The 16,676-nt window shown below is 45.2% G+C and overlaps 1 protein-coding gene across 4 annotated transcripts in view; it reads right to left on the minus strand.

Moving 5' to 3' along the window:
- LOC118396450 (dual specificity protein phosphatase 8-like) overlaps positions 1-16,676 on the minus strand; it is a 64,335-nt gene that overhangs the window by 47,110 nt on the left and 549 nt on the right. The window contains exons 1-2 of one of the 4 annotated variants that reach the window (XM_035790678.2): positions 16,431-16,565; positions 4,643-5,109 (exon numbers count right to left, since the gene is read on the minus strand). In XM_035790678.2, the coding sequence (XP_035646571.1) occupies positions 4,643-4,879 (237 nt within the window). In that variant the 5' untranslated portion in view covers positions 4,880-5,109; positions 16,431-16,565. Of the gene's footprint in view, positions 1-4,642; positions 5,110-12,080; positions 12,204-12,809; positions 12,945-16,430; positions 16,566-16,676 lie in introns of those variants that run through there. The other 3 variants (XM_052465490.1, XM_052465491.1, XM_035790676.2) reach the window with 3 other exon arrangements.

Below are 16,676 nucleotides of genomic sequence, written 5' to 3' on the forward strand. Positions count from 1 at the left end.
TAAGTGTCTCCATGACCCTGACTGGAGCTAGTCAATCTCCACGCCATCTGTCAGGCCTTGCGCTGGTCCAGGCTCACTCTTACACCACATTCAGCAACATTGAGCAGTGTGGAGGGATTAGCGTCGCTTAAGCCAAGAAACCACCCAGCCTAACCATAAAACTTTGACTAGGAAGCCATGATGCTGTGGAGCTCAAGGTTCACCCACACACCACACACAAATACGGTCACACACAGCCTACTGTATTTAACTGACCTAGTTTACTAGAGCCTGCCAGTGAACTACATGGGGGTTATGTAGGGAGGGAGGGGAGACACCATTTTGATTCCAGTCCATACACAGAGTTCACTGAACCTAACCCTGTGATGATGAAATCTGAAAGGGCCGCGCATAGAGCCTTGGGGGACGCCTGCCATTTTCACTCAATGGGATGCAGGCAGGAGGTAGCCCACCCATGACTACACCCTCTCTCGCTCCCTCCCCCTTCAGCTTCCTACATTCAATCCCACAAAGACCCACTATGGTGTCCTTTGCTTCCTTGGCAGGCTGTGTGGGGGTGTTTGTGGTGGGTTGGGCGGGAGCCTGCATTAACACCACACAGCCGGTCTGCACGTGCCCAACTCGCGGCCTGCCAGTGGCCACACAAAGGGGGATGATGTCATGCTTAGCCAATAACAAAGGACTCTCTGGGGCCGTGTGGACCTTCCCTCTCACCCGGCTAATTCCAGCTTTATCCAGCCTACCATTAAATCGGCAGCATTATACTCTTTACTGTGGGGGGGGATAATAACAACAGCTAGCCAGCCACAGGGCAATGCTGGGAAGAAAGAGAGAAAAGAGGAACAGAGAAAGAGCGGAAAGTGGGATGTTGATAGAGAGATGATGAAATAGAGGCAGGGGGGCACCAGGACAGAGACAGAGTGTGTGAGAGAGCAGTGCAGCTAAAATATAAACAGAGAAAGAGAAAGGATGAAATGAAACAGATAGCGTGTGAGGAAGATGGAGAGAGAGAGAGAGAGAAGGAAAGAGAGACACCCCACAGGGTGCCTTACCACTGTGAGACCTGTCAGCCTCTCAACCCCATTAGAAATGAATGATTCATCATGTATTATTGTGACATTTTGGAGTCCCTTTTATTCTAGATAAGAATAGAATATGTTTCTAAACACTTCTACATTAATGTGGATGCTACCATGATTACGGATAACCCTGAATAAATAGTGAATAATGATGGAGTGGGAAAGTTACAGACGCATGTTTACATACTGTTTTACCCACTTCATATGTACACTGAGTATACAAAACAATAAGAGCACCTGCTCTTCCCATGACATAGGCATCATCCTGGACTTCTTGACGGGCCACCCCCAGGTGGTACGGGTAGGCAACAACAAATTCGCCACGCTGATCCTTAACACAGGGGCCCCTCATGGGTGCGTGCTCAGCCTCCTCCTGTACTCCCTATTTACTCATGACTGCACGGCAAGGCACGACTCCAACACCATCATTACATTTGCAGATGACACAACAGTGGTAGGCCTGATCACGACAACAACGAGACAGCCTATAGGGAGGAGGTCAGAGACCTGGCCGTGAGGTGCCGGGACAACAACCTTTCCCTCAACGTGATCAAGACAAAGGAGATGAAGAGGACTGAAAAAGGAACTGTGTGGTGCCAGGAAAAAGAGGACAGAGTAAGCCCCCATTCTCATCGACGGGGCTGCAGTGGAGCAGGTTGAGAGCTTCAAGTTCCTTGGTGTCCACGTCACCTAAAACTAACATGGTCTAAGCACACCAAGACAGTCGTGAAGAGGGCACGGCAAAGCCTAGTCCCCCTCAGGAGACCGAAAAGATTTGTCATGGATCCTCAGATCCTCAAAAGGTTCTACAGCTGCACCATCGAGAGCTTCCTGACTGTTTGTATCACCGCCAGGTATGGCAACAGCTCGGCCTCTGACCGCAAGGCGCTACAGAGGGTAGTACATCCCTGGGGCCAAGCCTCCTGCCATCCAGAGGAAGGCCCTAAAAATTGTCAATGGTCCAAGAGGCATACAACCTCAACTAACTGGTGCGCCCGCACAATGACTCTGTACCGGCACCCCCTGGTATATATTGTTATTATTTACTGCTGCTCTTTAATTACTTGTCACTTTTATCTCTTATTCTTATCCGTATTTATTTTAACTGCACTGTTGGTTAGGGGCTCGTAAGTGAGCATTTCACTTTACCTGTTGAATTCGGCGCATGTGACTAATAAAATTTGATTTGATAAGGTGAATCCAGGTGAACGCCATGATCTCTTACGGATGTCACTTGTGAAATCTACATCAATCAGTATAGATGAAGGGGAGGAGATGGGTTCAAGAAGGATGGACGTGGATTTTGTATGTGTGCCATTCAAAGGGTGAATGGGCAAGACAAAGGGGGTGGGGGGGTGGGGGGTGCCACTCAATATTAGGAAGGTGTTCCTAATATTTGGTATACTCAGTGTATCGTCACTGTCAATCACAAAATAGTTCTATAAGAGGCTTTGTCAGATTAAATGACTATGTTTACAACTTCTAGCATCCCAACCAGACCAAGGTCTCTACACACTGACTGGAGGGCCTTAGCCATTGGTCTATTAAAAGAAGGGTTGCGCAACAACATCCTGCTCAGGATAATAATGGCTCTAACCTAACCAGGTTGTAAGCCTGAGCATTGGCAGTATGCCAATGCAGCATATTTGAATCTGAAAATGAGTGAGAGAGAGAGAGAGAGAGAGAGAGAGAGAGAGAGAGAGAGAGAGAGAGAGAGAAAGAGAGAGAGGGTGAGAGAAAAAGAAAGAGGGTGAGAGAGAGAAAGAAAGAAAGAGGGTGAGAGAGAGAAAGAAAGAGGGTGAGGGTGAGAGAGAAAGAGAGAAAGAAAGAGGGTGAGAGAGAGAGAGTGTGAGGGGGGGAGAAAAATATAGACGAAGAGAGGAGGCGAGAGAGTGAGTATGTCAAGCTTAGGGTATCTTTCAATCCCAGGGAACAATGACATCCAGAAGTATTGAAAATAAAGCATATTTTAATTAAGTTAACTGGAGGTCGAAGGCGATGCTGCTTCCACTCATGTCAGACACCTCTAATTTTCACAGTTAATTTACATTTACAGGCTGCGTTGGAGAGAGTGACTCCAGGTGATTAAAGCATTAATATAACCTGCTAAGGAAGGGAAAGAGAGAACGAGAGGGAGCACGAGACACACTCATACATGCTAGGTCAGGCATCCAGGGTCAGGTAGTTCACATCAGGAAGTAGACCACTGGTTTTTATGAGCTACCACTCAAACTGCCTGTGTCACACCTAAAAAGGAAATCCCACCAAATGTTTCCGTCTTCATGATACTAAAGGGCAATGTGTCATCTGGCTCCGATAGCATCGCAGAAGCAATGCTCTGGCCGTGTTCTTTGGCATTTTTGGTTGGATTACGTTCAAACTATGCCACTACAGCACTGTGTCTGTCTTGGTGCCGCTGTAGGAAGGAGGATGGAATTCCCACAGCTCTGTTGTGATGGATTCCTTTTTTTCTCCAAATCTTTGCATTGTTGGGAAGGGCCAGTGCGTATACGTTTCACTGTTAGTCTACCTTTTGTTTCCTAAGTATGTGACAAATTATATTTTATGTGTCAGGTAAAACCCCTGGATAGAGCACACACACACACACACACACACACACACACACACACACACACACGCACAAACAGGCAGACACACATCATACACACTTGGGATTCCCCGCTGAGTTTCTCCAGTTTCACACAGTGACTAAAAATACAGGAGTTATGTCGCATGCCATGGCCGTGCTACGGGGGGACAAAAGGCTGTCGTATTGGGAGCAGAAGTCATGGAAAAAGGGAGGATCCAGTTTCAGGGCCACTAATAAGCAATAAAACCTACAGTACAACTGCCCGCCAGCCAAATATAGCACCCAGAGATCCAGGGCAGAGAAGACGCTCGCCAGAGAGATCCAGACTAACCACACAACACAGAACAGCACGTAACAGACTCCTACCGGAGCAGCATCGGAGAACATTAATGGATGTCTGGTACTGGACTCCTAGAACAGTGTTTCCTGGTCCGCGACTATCTCCAACAGTACACATTTTCATTGTAGCCCTGGACAAAACGCACCTCATTCAGCTCATTAAGGGCCTGATGATTAGTTGACAAGTTGAATCAGGTGTGCTTGTCCAGGGTTACAGTAAAAATGTGTAGTGTTTGGGGTATTTTTATTTATTTGACCTTTATTTAACTAGGCAGGTCAGTTAAGAACAAATTCTTAATTTCAATGACGGCCTAGGAACAGTGGGTTAACTGCCTGTTCAGGGGCAGAACGACAGATTTTGTACCTTGTCAGCTCGGAGATATGAACTTGCAACCTTTCGGTTACCATCCCAACGCTCTAACCACTAGGCTACCCTGCCTCCCCAAGGTACTTGAGGACGAGGGTTGGGAAACACTGTCCTAGAACATAGACATAAAGTGATACGACGTGGGCAGACCCTTGGCCAGCATGACCATCATACCTGGTGAACTGTTGAACAAATTTCTTCTTGAAGGACAATAAATGGGGACTCACATCCACCCTCAGACCTCTAACCCCTGACCCCTTGACCTACCTTGACCTTGCCATTGGGCTGCAGTAGCTCGGTGACGGACACCTTGTCTTGCTGCAAACGCCGCTTCACCAGCTTGGAGCAGCACACGTTGACCGCCCCCTGTATGTGGGACGCGTTGTACTCCGAGAAGGTCCTGCTGTCAATCACCAGCAGGCGCCCTGCCCCCCTCTGGATCAACCCTGCCAGGCGCTTTATGTCCATGGCGCTCCGCCTGGCTGGTCCCTTCTCCCCCGCCATGATGCCACAACGAGGGGTCGCAAGAGGATGGGTGGATGGACGGGGGAGGGGTGGCGTTGAGGGGGGAGGGGTGGATGAGTGGAGAGAGGGAGTATCGGCGGAGGAAGAGGAGACGAGAGCAGAGGAGGTCAATGGAGGAGAGCAGAGGAGGTCAATGGAGGAGAGCAGAAGAGGTCAATGGAGGAGAGCAGAAGAGGTCAATGGAGGAGGCCTCAGGAGATCCATGGTGTCTGAGGAGAGAAGCAAAGAGGGGAAAAAAGCGAGAGAAGAAGGTCAATAAAGTCCCTTTTCATGTGGATGGCTATAAATGAAGTGCTTTGTAACACTAAACGATTGGCAACTGAGCTGCCACTAACTTTAAGGAGATGAAACCTTAAAGGGAAAATGTCACAATTCTTGTCGTAAAAATATATAGAAGAAAACTGTTTCCAATGACATCATCAACCAATTATAATTGGTAAAAAAAAAAAAATAATCACATGATGCACACCGATGATGTCATTGGAAACACATATCTTCCTCTATCTTTTTTTATCACAACAAAATATAGAAACGCGCAATTTTCACATACGTTGATGCTGAGGTGGTCCTGGAGATGTTGGATATGAAGTAGAAGATTTTTTAAAACTTTTGCTGGAGTTTTGAAACGCATGGGTGTAAGGGTTACAAGCCAGATTTAAGGTGAACTGAAACATTCATCCTGAGAAGTTTGGAAACATGACATGGTGATTGATGATTGACACCACACAGTAACCTATTGTCCTCCATGTTTCCATCACGTATACCAGACTCTGGGCTGCTACCAGAGCAACATAAAACAAACCACATCAGCCATCAGTCCCATTATCTCAATGTCAAGTGTGCGCAGTATTTTTTGCATTTACAGTCTTATGTGCAGACTTCGCTCACCTCGCATATAAAAATAACTGGAGTACTAAACATGGATATAAAATGTTATTTTAAGACTTCACAAGGGCTCTGGATCATCCACTGGGCTCAATCTGTCCTGAGATCTGAGGGAGCTATCGTAAAGACTAGCAGGTGAGATCACAACAATAGACAGGCGCTTTATATACGGACTAGTACGCACGGTATAATTGAAACTGTGTGGTGTGTTTGTTGTGGCGGGTGCAGGGTCTCTTTTGTGGCATCTCGTGAAACAGGAAACTGAGAGGCTGAGATAAATTAAGCTGAGGGGGGAATTCACAGAGCAGGTCTGGGCACAGATGAACAGCCTGTGTGTGTGTGTGTGTGTGTGTGTCCCTGTGTGTGCGTCATTTATCACAGAGAACCCTCTACAAACTTGATGGGCTGCCTCCTCTCATCTATCACACATAATCACTTTCACTCCCACCACCACCCCCGCAACTGTCGAGACTGTCAACTGACACACACACACACACACACACTTCATGCATATACATGTGAACATACACACTGCAGTACCTGTCAGGTGGGTTGCGTGAATAACCCAGCATGTTGGGTGGTTTAGATTACCCAAACATGGGTTAATTTAACCATCGGTTGTTGATGTTTCATTTTAATAAAATAAAATAAAAATTCTACCTCTATTTCTCCCTAATTTCGTGATATCCAATTGGTAGTTACAGTCTTGTCAAATCAAAATGAAATCAAATTGTATTTGATTGAGAGCCGTGCGTCCTCCGAAACACGACCCCGTCAAGCCGTGCTGCTTCTTCACACACTGCTCGCTTTAACCCGGAAGCCTGTCGCACCAACGTGTCGGAGGAAACGCCGTCCAGCTGGCGACCGATGTCAGCGTGCATGCGCTCGGCTCGCTACAAGGAGTCGCTAGAGCCCAATGGGACAAGGGCATCCTATCCGGGCCAAACCCCTAACCTGGACAGCGCTGGGCCAATTGTGCGCCGCCTCATGGGTCTCCTGGTTGCGGAACCCAGGTCTGTAGTGATGCCTCTAGCACAGCAATGCAGTGCCTTAGACCGCTGCGCCACTCGGGAGGCCCAGTTAGGTTGACCCAGTAGCTGGGTCTTTAAAAAAAAATGTAATCCATACTCCGAGTCCCTATTCACGTAATAACAAGGAATTCCCCTCCACCATGCCCACAAATTGGGGGGAAAAGGATGTCCTATTGACCCCTATTGTAAAAAAGCAAACTTCGTCGTCAACTTTTAGTCATACAAAACATTCCGATAAGCTGCTGTCTTCATTTTTTAAAAACCAAGCAGGTCAAAAATCCCGACCTACGAGTTACGGTTTGCAATGCTTCCACGTGGGGAAATGAAGCCTGAGAGAAGAGCCCTGTGGCTTCAGGCTATTAGGCATGGGAGAGTGGGAAATGTGGGGGCCCGGTGTCCAAGTAGGCTACACCTAGCTACTGGATGGGTGTGGAAAACATTTCATTACAGGGAAGACATTTAACTTGACAAGTATAGTCCATTTGCAACTCCACTCGCTACTTGTAGCTGTGGCTAGAGTCCGTTGGTCTTGGCTAGCTAACTAGCACTCACGTGGCTGCTAGCACCGTCATGAAAAGGGGCAAAAAGGGAGCACTACAATATTACGTTTTTCTAAGCAGTGAGAACGCTCGAGAGCAGGCAATGTTGAAAAAGTCATCTTTAGACATGTTGTACTTTTCTTAAATGTAGTTTCGTAATTGACTAAAACAAGCACACGACAAGGAAATTGCGTTTGAAAAAGGCGACCGAAGTAACCACGGGTTGTTTTCCCCACTGGCAGGCAGGACCGCGACATTCTATCTAATACAGACTGGGACAATAAGTTATTTTCAGGAGGTGTGGCCTATTACGCATGTCTTGTATTCAAGATCCTTAATGGCCTGGCTCCCCCTCCACTCAATATTTTTGTTAAACAGAAAACCCAGACATATGGCAGCAGATCCACAAGGTCTGCCATGAGAGGTGACTGTATAGTTCCCCTAAGGAAAAGCACCTTTAGTAAATCTGCATTCTCTGTGAGAGCTTCCCATGTCTGGAATACACTGCCATCAGACACACATAACTGCACCACATATCACACTTTCACAAAATGCTTGAAGACATGGCTAAAGGTCAATCAGATTTGTGAACATGGTCCCTAGCTGTGTGTTGCCGCTTTCCATGTTGTCTGTAGCTTGTGAGGTATGGAAACACTTTGTTGCTTTTATGAATTTTGTCTTGCTGCTTTTTGTTCTATGTTGCTCTGTCTGTATGCTTTGTCTTGCTTGTCCTATGTTGCTATGTTGCTATGTCTATGGTGCTATTGTCTATATTGTAATTGTTTTTAATAACCTGCCCAGGGACTGCGGTTGAAAATTAGCCGGCTGGCTAAAACCGGCACTTTTACTGAAACGTTGATTAATGTGCACTGTCCCTGTAAAAATAAAATAAACTAAACTAAACTATTAGGGGCACGGCTTTCTGACTGATCCACCCGGTTACATCACCTTAATTAGAGGTGACACGTGCAGAATGCTGAACGAAGGAGAGCTCGGTTTGTTGTTTTGAAAGTCTCTGAAGAAGTGTTATTTAAAAAAATGTTTGATTACCAGCTACCTTTTGAATTTGGATCCCATGACGAGGCCAACCAAAAGTCTGAAGAGCCGCTTGGCGTAGCAGCTAGCCTAGCTGCTAACTAGCTATCAAGCTAGCAAAGGTTTCCTGAACGCTTGAACAAAGCATTGTGGCTGTCTAAATCTCTGCTATTTGTTGCTGTTTCCATCTGCCCTGCAATCTGCCCTGTCTGCGTAGAGTACCAGCGTTAGCCTAAATTGCTACCATTACATCCGAAACCAAAGCCGGTAGGAATAACATTGGAGGACAGTGTTTCTCTATCACAAGTGAAGGACATTTTAAACAAACAAAGAGGGTTCTACAAGCAGTTGCTATAAGCAGTTGAAAATAGCTTCAAAGAGCTTTGTCCAAATACTGATGGACTTGACCAGAGAGGTCCAGGACCTTAAGAACTTAAGAACCGTTTACTAGTCTCCCAAGATGGGGTGGATGTCCTAAAAGAGACTTTCAGAAATATTACAAACTGTAAGTCCACACCCTTTACTCTTCTCTATTTTATTTTTTACTAATGACCTGTCCCTAGCATTTAACAAAGCCCGTCTGTCTATGTATGCTGATGATTCAACCCTATATGCGTCAGCAACCACAGATAGTGGAATCACTGCATTCCTAAACAAAGAGTTGCAGTCAGTTTTGGAATGGGTGGCTAGTAATAAACTAGTCCTGAACATCTCTTAAACTAAGACCATTGTATTTGGTACAAATTATTCTAGACCTCAGCTGAAGCAAGTTGAGACTAAATTACTTGGTGTTACATTGTATTGTAAACTGTCATGGTCAAAACATATTGGTTCAATGGTTGTAAAGATTGGGAGAGGTCTGTCCGTGATAAAGAGATGCTCAACTTTTTTGATGCCACACTCCAGAAGTGCAAGTCCTGCAGGCTCTAGTTTGATCTTATCTTGATTATTGCCCAGTCATATGGTCAGGTGCTGCAAAGGACATAGAAAAGCTCAAATTGGCCCAGAACAGAGCGGCATGTATTCATCTTCACTGTAATCACTGGTCTAATATTAATACTATGCCTGCCAGTCTCTCTTGGCCAAAAGTAGAGGAGAGACTAACTGCATCACTTATTTTTATAAGAAACATTAAGGTGTTGAAAATCCCAAATTGTTTGCATAGTCCACTTACGCACAGCTCTGACACACACACTTACCCCACCAGACATGCCACCAGGGGTCTTTTCACAGTCCCCAAATTCAAGAAAACAGTACAGTATTATATAGAGCCATGATTGCACGGAACTCCCATCTCAAATTTCTCAAGTGAACAGCAATTCTTGTTTAAAAAAACAACAACATTTAATGCAACACCTCACGACACAACCCCTGTTCCCTATTTGACCTAGATATTTTGTGTGTATTTTGTCACGTTGGTATAAAGGGATCGGGAGACAGGCGCAGGAATGCGTGATAGGGTTTTTTGTTGACCCAAATTACAGTGTGCCGCGTAAAGGCATGGGGACGAAGACCAAACAAACACGTACACAAAACACAGGGTTGAAACCCAAACAAAAGAGCAGGTACTCGCACACCCAAAGGACATTGGAACATCAATCGGCAGCCCAATGGTGAAACAAAGGGCACATTTATACAAATACAGTCAGTGAGGAATTGGAACCAGGTGTGCGTAATGACACAGTTCAGTGCCTAGAGGCCGGTGACGTAGACCTTCTGAAACTGGTGCACGGAACGAGCAACGGTACCGGAGGGATCCGGAACATATTTACTAATATGCAGGCTATGTGTGATGTTTTAAAGGTATGTAGTTCTGTCCTTGAACTGTTCTTGCCTATATTCTGTATTATGTCATGTTTCATATTTTGTGTGGACCGAAAGGAAGAGTAGCTGCTGCTTTCGCAACATATAATGGTGATCCTAATAAAAAATGAAAAAATACCAATAATAATTTTTGGCCACCTGTAAATGTCATTCAATTTCATCAAATGTTAAGTTTTTACACTGAAAATTTTAATTTTACTTTCACATGAAATGTTCTAATATGAAATGTATAACATTAGTATTTACATATTCCAACATTGGGATATACATAGGTTTTTGGAGAACTCATACACTCGTGTAAGCCTTATCAAAGCTTCAAAAGTGTCAGCGTTCAACCTTAACATGTGATAACAATACAACCGAGCAAATGAACCGGAATGACTGTCTCACGGGTGGCCAAAAATAACTAACTATCTGAAAGCAACGCTCATACTAAGCCACACCTCTGGTCTTCTGAGCTGACCCGCTGGATCTTATCGCAATAACCCAGCAGTCAATCACTCAGCACCCAGCATCAATAACCCAGCAGTCAATAACTCAGCACACAGCATCAATAACCCAGCAGTTTTTAAAGAAAACAACCCAACTAAGTGACCCAACGTCTGCAAACCAGCAGTTGGGTCAACCAACCAACCCAGCATTTTTTTTGCGGAATGCACCATTCACCATACACACACACTGACAACCATGTACAACACAGAGAGGAAGGGAGGAAGAGAGAGGGGGAAGAGATGGAGACAGAGAGAAAGAAAGGCAGCATGTGTGTAAGGAGTGGGAGTGGGGATGAAAGACTATGCGAGAGAGAAAGAGAAAGAATTTGTGTGTGTATGTGTGAGAGAGAGGTGGGAGAGAGAAAAAGCGTGCGCGAGAGAGACAGAGAGCGAGAGAAACAAGAAGCATTCAGTCCTGTCCAGTAGAATAGTGGGGACTTGGTGGGTGACAGAAAGAGAGACAGACAAAATAGAAAGAGAGCGCTCTGGTCAGCAGCCAGTCAGTCAGCAGTGTCCGTGGACGGGGGCCATGATCTACTCAACAACCTTTAACCCCTACTATGACATATCGCCCCCGCACAGGGAGGGTAGGAGAAGAGGGATTGTTATTCCGAAAAGGACCTCTCAGCCTAGCAACACAACTAGCTCCAGGCTAGGGGAGGGGTAGAGAGCCGTTTAGATGGAGCATAGAGGAGAGATTGAAGAGAGAGAGAGAGGAAGATAGAAGAGAGGGCAAATAGAAGAGAGGAGAGATAGAAAAGAGATATATAGACGATAGGAGGTTGCTTGGCAATGCGCCCAGTGCTAGCACGGCATCTCGACCACGGAAGAACTAACTAACCTCCATACGTAGACAGCTAGAGCTAACGGACTCCTCCAGCATAACACAAAGTCACTGGGACTACTATGAGCAAAATACTTTGAAGGCGTTGGAAGTACATCTTTTGGGGTTGAAAAGATGTTGAAAATAAGTATTTTTCAACGTCTTGTAATGTCTTTTTCAACATCTTGTGCTCGCTATTCCCTGCTCTACTCTACTGTGTCTTGACGTGAAAGAGTAGACACACGTATACGCAATATGCATGGTTACAAATCTAAAGCACACACAACAACAAATCAAATCTTATTGGTTGCGTACACATACAGTATTTTGCAATTATTATCGCAGGTGCAGCAAAATGCTTATGCCCCCAAAAAAAAAAAAAAAAAATTAACAAACATCACAATGAGCAATGTCAGAGTCTGGAATACAAATATATATGTATATGACACAGTATGGACAGTATATGAATAGAAAAGATGTGTACAGCAGCAGTTATATAAGATGACACTGAACACTAGGAATAACTTCCTAATATTGAGTTGCAACCCCCACCTCTTTTGCCCTCAGAACAGCCTCAATTCGTCAGGGCATGGACTCAACAAGGTTGTCGAAATCTTTCCACAGGGATGATGGCCCATGTTGACTCCAATGCTTCCCACAGTCGTGTCAAGTTGGCTGGATGACATTTGGGTGGTGGACCATTCTTGATACACACGGAAAACTGTTGAGCGTGAAAAACCCAGCAGCGTTGCAGTTCTTGACACAAACCAGTGCGCCTGGCACCTACTACCGTACCCCGTTCAAAGGCACTTAAATATTTTGCCTTGCCCATTCTTCCTCTGATTGGCACACACACAATCCATGTCTCACTTGTCTCAAGACTTTAAAATTATGTTTTAACCCGTCTCTTCTATTTCATCTACACTGATTGAAGTGGATTTAACAAGTGACATTCAATAAGGGATCACAGCGTTCCCCTGGATTCACCTGGTCAGCCTATGTCACGGGAAGAGCAGGAGTTCTTCATGTTTTGTACACTCAGTCTACATAGGAGGTGGGTAAAACAGTATGTAAAAAAACATGATTAAAGTGACCAGTGTTTAATGTATATAGGGCAGCAGTCTCTAAGGTGCAGCGTAGAGTATCGGGTGATAACATGTGACTAACCCATAGTAGGCTGACAAAAGACATCACATGCCATGCATGTCAACAAAAATCCACACGTGCCCCCCTCCTCTCTCTCCCACACAAATACAAAAAAAAACAGTTTGGTTTCCTCACCTGAGCTAGCAGCTAGTGTAGCCTCACTGCACCAAGGATGTTAGCATCCCTATGCCATTCTTACGACGCTTTATAACAACACATTGCATAGCATGTCTATGGCAGTCGAGTCGTTCAGACAGACAGTGCAGTGTACTAAAGAACAGGCTGAGCACAACACACACGGACGCTGCTTATGTCTAATGGCGCCAGAGCCCGCCCTCCCATCTCCCATCTCCCTCCCTCCCTCACTCTCTCGTTTTCTTATGCAGACAACAAGGACGGCAGGGAGGGGAGGGGTGTGCAGGTTACATCTGTAACAGGGAGGAGAGAGGTACCAGCTATCACGCCATCGTTGCACCACAGCCTACCCCTCATTCCCTTCTGTTTGTCTAGACTGAGAGGGAGGTAAGAGATCAGAGAACGGGGAGGCCCCAACCTCAGCATCCTCCACCATCCAATATGGCAACGCAGCATCCTTATTGAACATGGCAACTTCATTCCCTCTCCTGCATAACAAGTCTCCTCCACTTGTATTTAGAAACCTTTTTTTTTTTTAATCAGGGATTTAGAAGGAAAAAAAACGAACTATCTAAAATAGCCAATGGGAGTCTGTTTTTATTTTTAAATCTTGGATGTACAGAAGAGAAGTTGGAAACAGAAGAGTGGAACAGGTGGAACTGACTGGAGCAGATTCTCGGGTTGCCATAGAAACAGCCGTATAGGGTAGAGCAGGGGGCACAGGGAGGACAGAGGGATGGAGGATGCTGTTTAGTGGGTACTGGTAGGGTAAGGTACCTCCACTTAGGCTGGCTCCAACACAACAAACCAATTACTAGTGATCGGAACAGGTTCATATATTGTCAGGTCGAGGCTAACAAAAATATGCAACTTTAGGTCCTGTAGTAGCCCAGGAGAAACTAAACATGAATTAAAAAATAACCAACACTCTCAAACTGAGTAAATGATTTTAGTTGTTACATTTAGTAATAAAGTAATTTCTATTCAATACATTTAAAATAAACAACTCAATGCTGGCTGTCTTCTTAAGGCCAATAATTACACATAACCCTGTGGTTAAACAAAGAGATCAACTGGAGGACACCCAACGACGAGGTAACTTCATCCGGGTTAATCATCTACTCCCAATAACGTCATCCACAGACCTCATAGGAATCTGTGGAACACAAACAGTCGCTTCATCCCATGTCATCTTTCCCTTTTATTGTACTGACCAGCAATCACCTATAACAACTCAACCAAAACATGGGAATCTGTAGAGCACAATAAACATATGACTTCAGAGCCGTCTCCTCTTTCCCTTCACCTATATGACAACTCCACCAAAACATGAGTGCATCTCAATAGTCCTCCCCTTGACTCCTTTCCTTCATCTGCACGGATGTGGAAAAACTATAGATAAGGGCCTGAGTGGCGATGAAGGGAGGAGGAAAGGAAGCCACTGCAGACTATTGAGATGCAGCCCAGGCAGGTCTCCTCCAGGCCTGGGGCCTAAGGCCAGTGCTCCTGCTGTGATAATCAGTTCAATATGGACACCAGTGTAACATAACCAGTGTAACATCTGACAAGACTATTTTGCTCCGACAAATGCCACAGTGGTGACCACAGCAAGATCCAACCCTGGCTCAACAAAGAACACAATCTTCATTGAACACTATGGTCATTGATCACGAGGCGATCATGTTTCTATAAATAATGCCATATCTCATGTGTGGTTAACCTACAATCCCAAGCTCTCATTTCCTTAACCCAAACCCACAATGATTTCCAATAGAAAATACCCAAAATGTAAATAAATACTAGCTACCCTCCCTTATGAACGAATATAGTTTCACTGACAGCGTACACGTATACAGGCAATACTGTTAAGCGTGTTGATTAGAGAACTTCCCTGCAGGATTCAATCTGACTCTAGACTCCATGCCCATTGTGTGGGTGTGGATACTAATGACAGGGGTATGACAACAGGGTCAGTGAGCTGAGCTGACAGATACAGAGACATGTAGAACTCCAGTTGATCTCTCAACCCCGCTGTGTGTGTGTGTGTGTGTGTGTGTGTGTGTGTGTGTGTGTGTGTGTGTGTGTGTGTGTGTGTGTGTGTGTGTGTGTGTGTGTGTGTGTGTCGGCACTTATCTACCATCTACCCCCCTGTCCCTGGGCCATCATAGTAGAATAATAACATATGCAATTTAGCAGAAACGTCTATCCAAAGCAACTTACATTGTAAGCAACATGCTCTACCAACTGAGCCACAGGAGACCACCATCACACAGGACTTATTCACTGCTGCTACCAATGAACCGCCTAGGATCCAGTGAGGCACAGGGCCACACATCTGAGGGACAGGTAAAGTACACGGTACACAGTTGCTGTTTAATGTTTACAAACACACACACTCAGAAACGCCCGCACACACACCGTGTTCAGTGTAGCGCTCCCTCGGAACTCAAACAGCACAATAACCATATACTGTAACGACCGGCTGTTATTACAGCACCTTCTCGGAGGGGAAAGCAGACCGTACAGACATTGCATCACCACCCTCAGTGCTGTAGCTGCACCTGCCGTGACACACAGGACACGCACAAACAGTATGCAATGATGTTCATCATCTCCACATCATCTCCACTAGTCTTACATAGCCCACTCGGTCTACATTTCAGGTGAACCTACAAGCGAAGGTCCTATATCTGGTTCAACGCGTGAATGCTGCCAACAGCACCTACAGCTTTATCTGCTTAGCATACAACATGATAGCACTGGTTTGAACGGGAGTATCTGCTCTACCAACGTTATAAGGGCTGTCTCCAGGTACCGATAGTGCAGGAGGTAGGCCAACTCCGAATTCTTTGATAAACAGGGTAAGGAACACATTGCCTCAGGAAGTAGTTTGGGGGTGGTGTGATTTTTTTTTTTTTGGGGGGGGTAGCACCCCTACTCCCTGTGGCTAAGAAGGGACAGCGTCGTCAGGAGATAACATCACACAGGGCTGCTCTCCGTGATCAATACAGCTGTATCTCAGCGACACTAGCATTCATATCTCAACTTAAACAATCACGTAACGAAGACAACATTAGCAGTAGCCTATAGTGTTATTACCTCACGTTGTTATAAAATCACAGGTCAATAACATGATCATAACAATAAAAGGCAGGGAAATGATAGAAGGGGGGAATATCCACAAATAAAATGTTAAGACATATAGCCTATGTCGATGTATTTCTGGTTTTGAGCACGATGAAAACCACGGGGTGTTCTGGCCTGGTGACAATACCCGCTCCCCCACGATCCAGTATAAATAGAGACGCGACAATAAAACCGAGCCGCAACACAAAAATAACGCACCGCAATACACCCAATGGAGATATTGCCACAATAAAGACCAGATATGGAATATACATATTTGTGGTCAAATGTTTAGTAGTATATTTTGGGGGGACAATTAGACTACATTATAGGCTACAGGCGCGGGCGCGTCAATTGAGAATGACAGTGCGGTGCAGTAGATTTACTGTTCTGTTGTGACGTGTGGATATCTACATGCGAAACGACCACCCTTTCATCGCGCACATGATTAATAGCCCCAAAATAAAAACAGAAAAATAACTGCATTCCACCTACCGTAAAATGAAAAGAAAAAATGCGATGATACCAGGTATTTGTAACAATAAAGAAGAAATAAGCCCAGGTTTGATTATTTTCCATTATACGGGGCTGCGCACTAACAGACGGCAGGGGGACGTAACCACGCCGCACTACTGTAGCAAGCCAACTAACTAACGTTAGCCCCCTGCTAACGTAATAGGCAAGGGGAGGAATTATTTGACAAATAGCTGACCGATCACTGGAAAACAAACAGGGAAAACT

The sequence above is a fragment of the Oncorhynchus keta genome, chromosome 17 (assembly GCF_023373465.1).
Source record: "Oncorhynchus keta strain PuntledgeMale-10-30-2019 chromosome 17, Oket_V2, whole genome shotgun sequence".
Classification (NCBI taxonomy): Eukaryota; Metazoa; Chordata; class Actinopteri; order Salmoniformes; family Salmonidae; genus Oncorhynchus; species Oncorhynchus keta.